Source organism: Chrysochloris asiatica, unplaced genomic scaffold (assembly GCF_000296735.1).
Source record: "Chrysochloris asiatica unplaced genomic scaffold, ChrAsi1.0 scaffold00157, whole genome shotgun sequence".
Taxonomy (NCBI): Eukaryota; Metazoa; Chordata; class Mammalia; order Afrosoricida; family Chrysochloridae; genus Chrysochloris; species Chrysochloris asiatica.
In genome coordinates, this window is record NW_006408675.1 from 1,308,588 (window position 1) to 1,310,362 (window position 1,775).

General features: G+C 34.4%; 1 protein-coding gene across 1 annotated transcript in view; it reads right to left on the reverse strand.

Annotated features, from left to right (window-relative positions):
- Positions 1–425: 425 nt before the first annotated feature.
- Positions 426–1,775, reverse strand: part of CDK7 (cyclin-dependent kinase 7) — a 58,017-nt gene continuing 56,667 nt past the window's right edge. The window contains exons 11-12 of the mRNA XM_006870968.1: positions 1,461–1,608; positions 426–752 (exon numbers count right to left, since the gene is read on the reverse strand). Of these exons, the coding sequence (XP_006871030.1) occupies positions 724–752; positions 1,461–1,608 (177 nt within the window). The 3' untranslated portion in view covers positions 426–723. The remainder of the gene's footprint in view (positions 753–1,460; positions 1,609–1,775) is intronic.

The following is a 1,775-nucleotide window of genomic DNA, read 5'->3' on the forward strand; positions in this document are numbered from 1 at the left end:
AACCTTAACAACAACAACAAAATTCTACATATGCTTTTCAACTGAACTGAGAAATAACTCCTGAAAAAACACTACTTTTAATAAACTATAGCTTGTTTCATTGTCAAGAAGAACATTTCAGTAAGACTCGGAAATTGACAACATGGGTGCAGAGGCTGGCTGAACCCTGAAACTATTGTCTCAAGATAATCATTAAATCGTAAACCAAAAGTATCCCCTAAAGTCTGCTTCTTGGTGAGGGCGGAAGGGAGAAATGATAATGGAATGAAGTATTAAGAGAACCTCAATTATATCTAATGTTTGATTTTTAGTATATATTAGCATCTGCTACTACTAGGGGGTGATTTGCTGTATTGCTACAAATATTTCCTTTCCTTTAAATACAACTTCTGTTTCTATGAATTTGTGATGTTATATGAGGCAATTCTGCAAAATGACTCATAATTACTTTTATTAGGGATTCCCAAAACATTATCAATTCTATATTTGAAAGAATATAAGAAATTGAGTTTATTTCACTTATACACTCATTAGAAAAGCATAATTAAACTTACTATAAAATACATTTAATAAAAATAATTAATGAATGCATATATTTTACCATGTATAGAATATTTACAAATTTAGTTATATAGCATTTACTTAATGTTTTCTATTTTTCCATTCTTTGCTATTTTTATTTTTCCAGCAGTGAAGTGAAATACCATCCAGTGTTCTCCAGAATTAAAAAATTAGTTTCTTAGGTAATCCTCCTAGAAAGCAAAAAAAGAAAAAAGTTCACATTTAATCTGACAACAATTTTAACCCAGTCACCATATCACTGCATTCCAACTACAGTTCTTCTATCTACTACTATCTGTAGGTTGTTTAAGTAGTAAAGACAGTGTTGTTGTTGTTAAGTGCCATCGACTCGGTTCTGAGTCATAGTGACACTGTATAAGGTTTCTGAGGAGCAGCTAACTGCCGACCTTGTGGTTCAAACCAACCTTGCAGTCTAGTGCATTATTCCACAGTGCTACACCAGGAGACAGTGTAGCAGTAGGCATTTATGAAGGGAATAGGGAACACATTAAGAGTTCTCATGACCCTAAGGTATATTCAAAAGTGCCTTTGTCCATTTAAAGACCATGATAACATATTATCTTTAGAAGTAAATATAGTTAAGATAGCATGTCCTAATTACTTTATGAAGACCTTCTATGGCACGTTAGGATAAGCACTGGACTACTAACAGGTTTGTGGGTTCAAACCCTCGAGCTGCTCCTTGGACCCTATACATGGTCACTATTAATCAGAACTGACTTTGGTGGCACTTAACAATTTACTTTGTACAATTTAAATTTACAAAGAATGAAATTGCTCAACATCTAATTTTGTTAGCTGCCCTTCAGTTATAAATTATATGTTAGTGATCCTGAGTTGCTGTATTCATTGAATTTCTTACAACATAGGCATTTTACCTTGTTCCAAGGCCTCTGTTCTTTTCCGTTTTGTTGCCACAGCTGGGTTCGGTTGCTCTTTTAAAGTTTCTATTGGACAGTTAGGTCTTGGCAGCTGACACCCAGGTGTAGGCCCTGGTCGATTACTAAAATACTTAGTTTTCAAAGCCTTTAAAATAAAACATACCAAGTAAAGTTTTAAAATGGAAACCTGATATTGTGAACTGTTTATGGGAAAATCTGACCTCAAACATTAAAAACACTATGGACCAAGAAACATCAAGGCAAGTGGTCGGGTCCCCTCAGTGCAAACCCCCTTCCAAGACTAAGACTCAA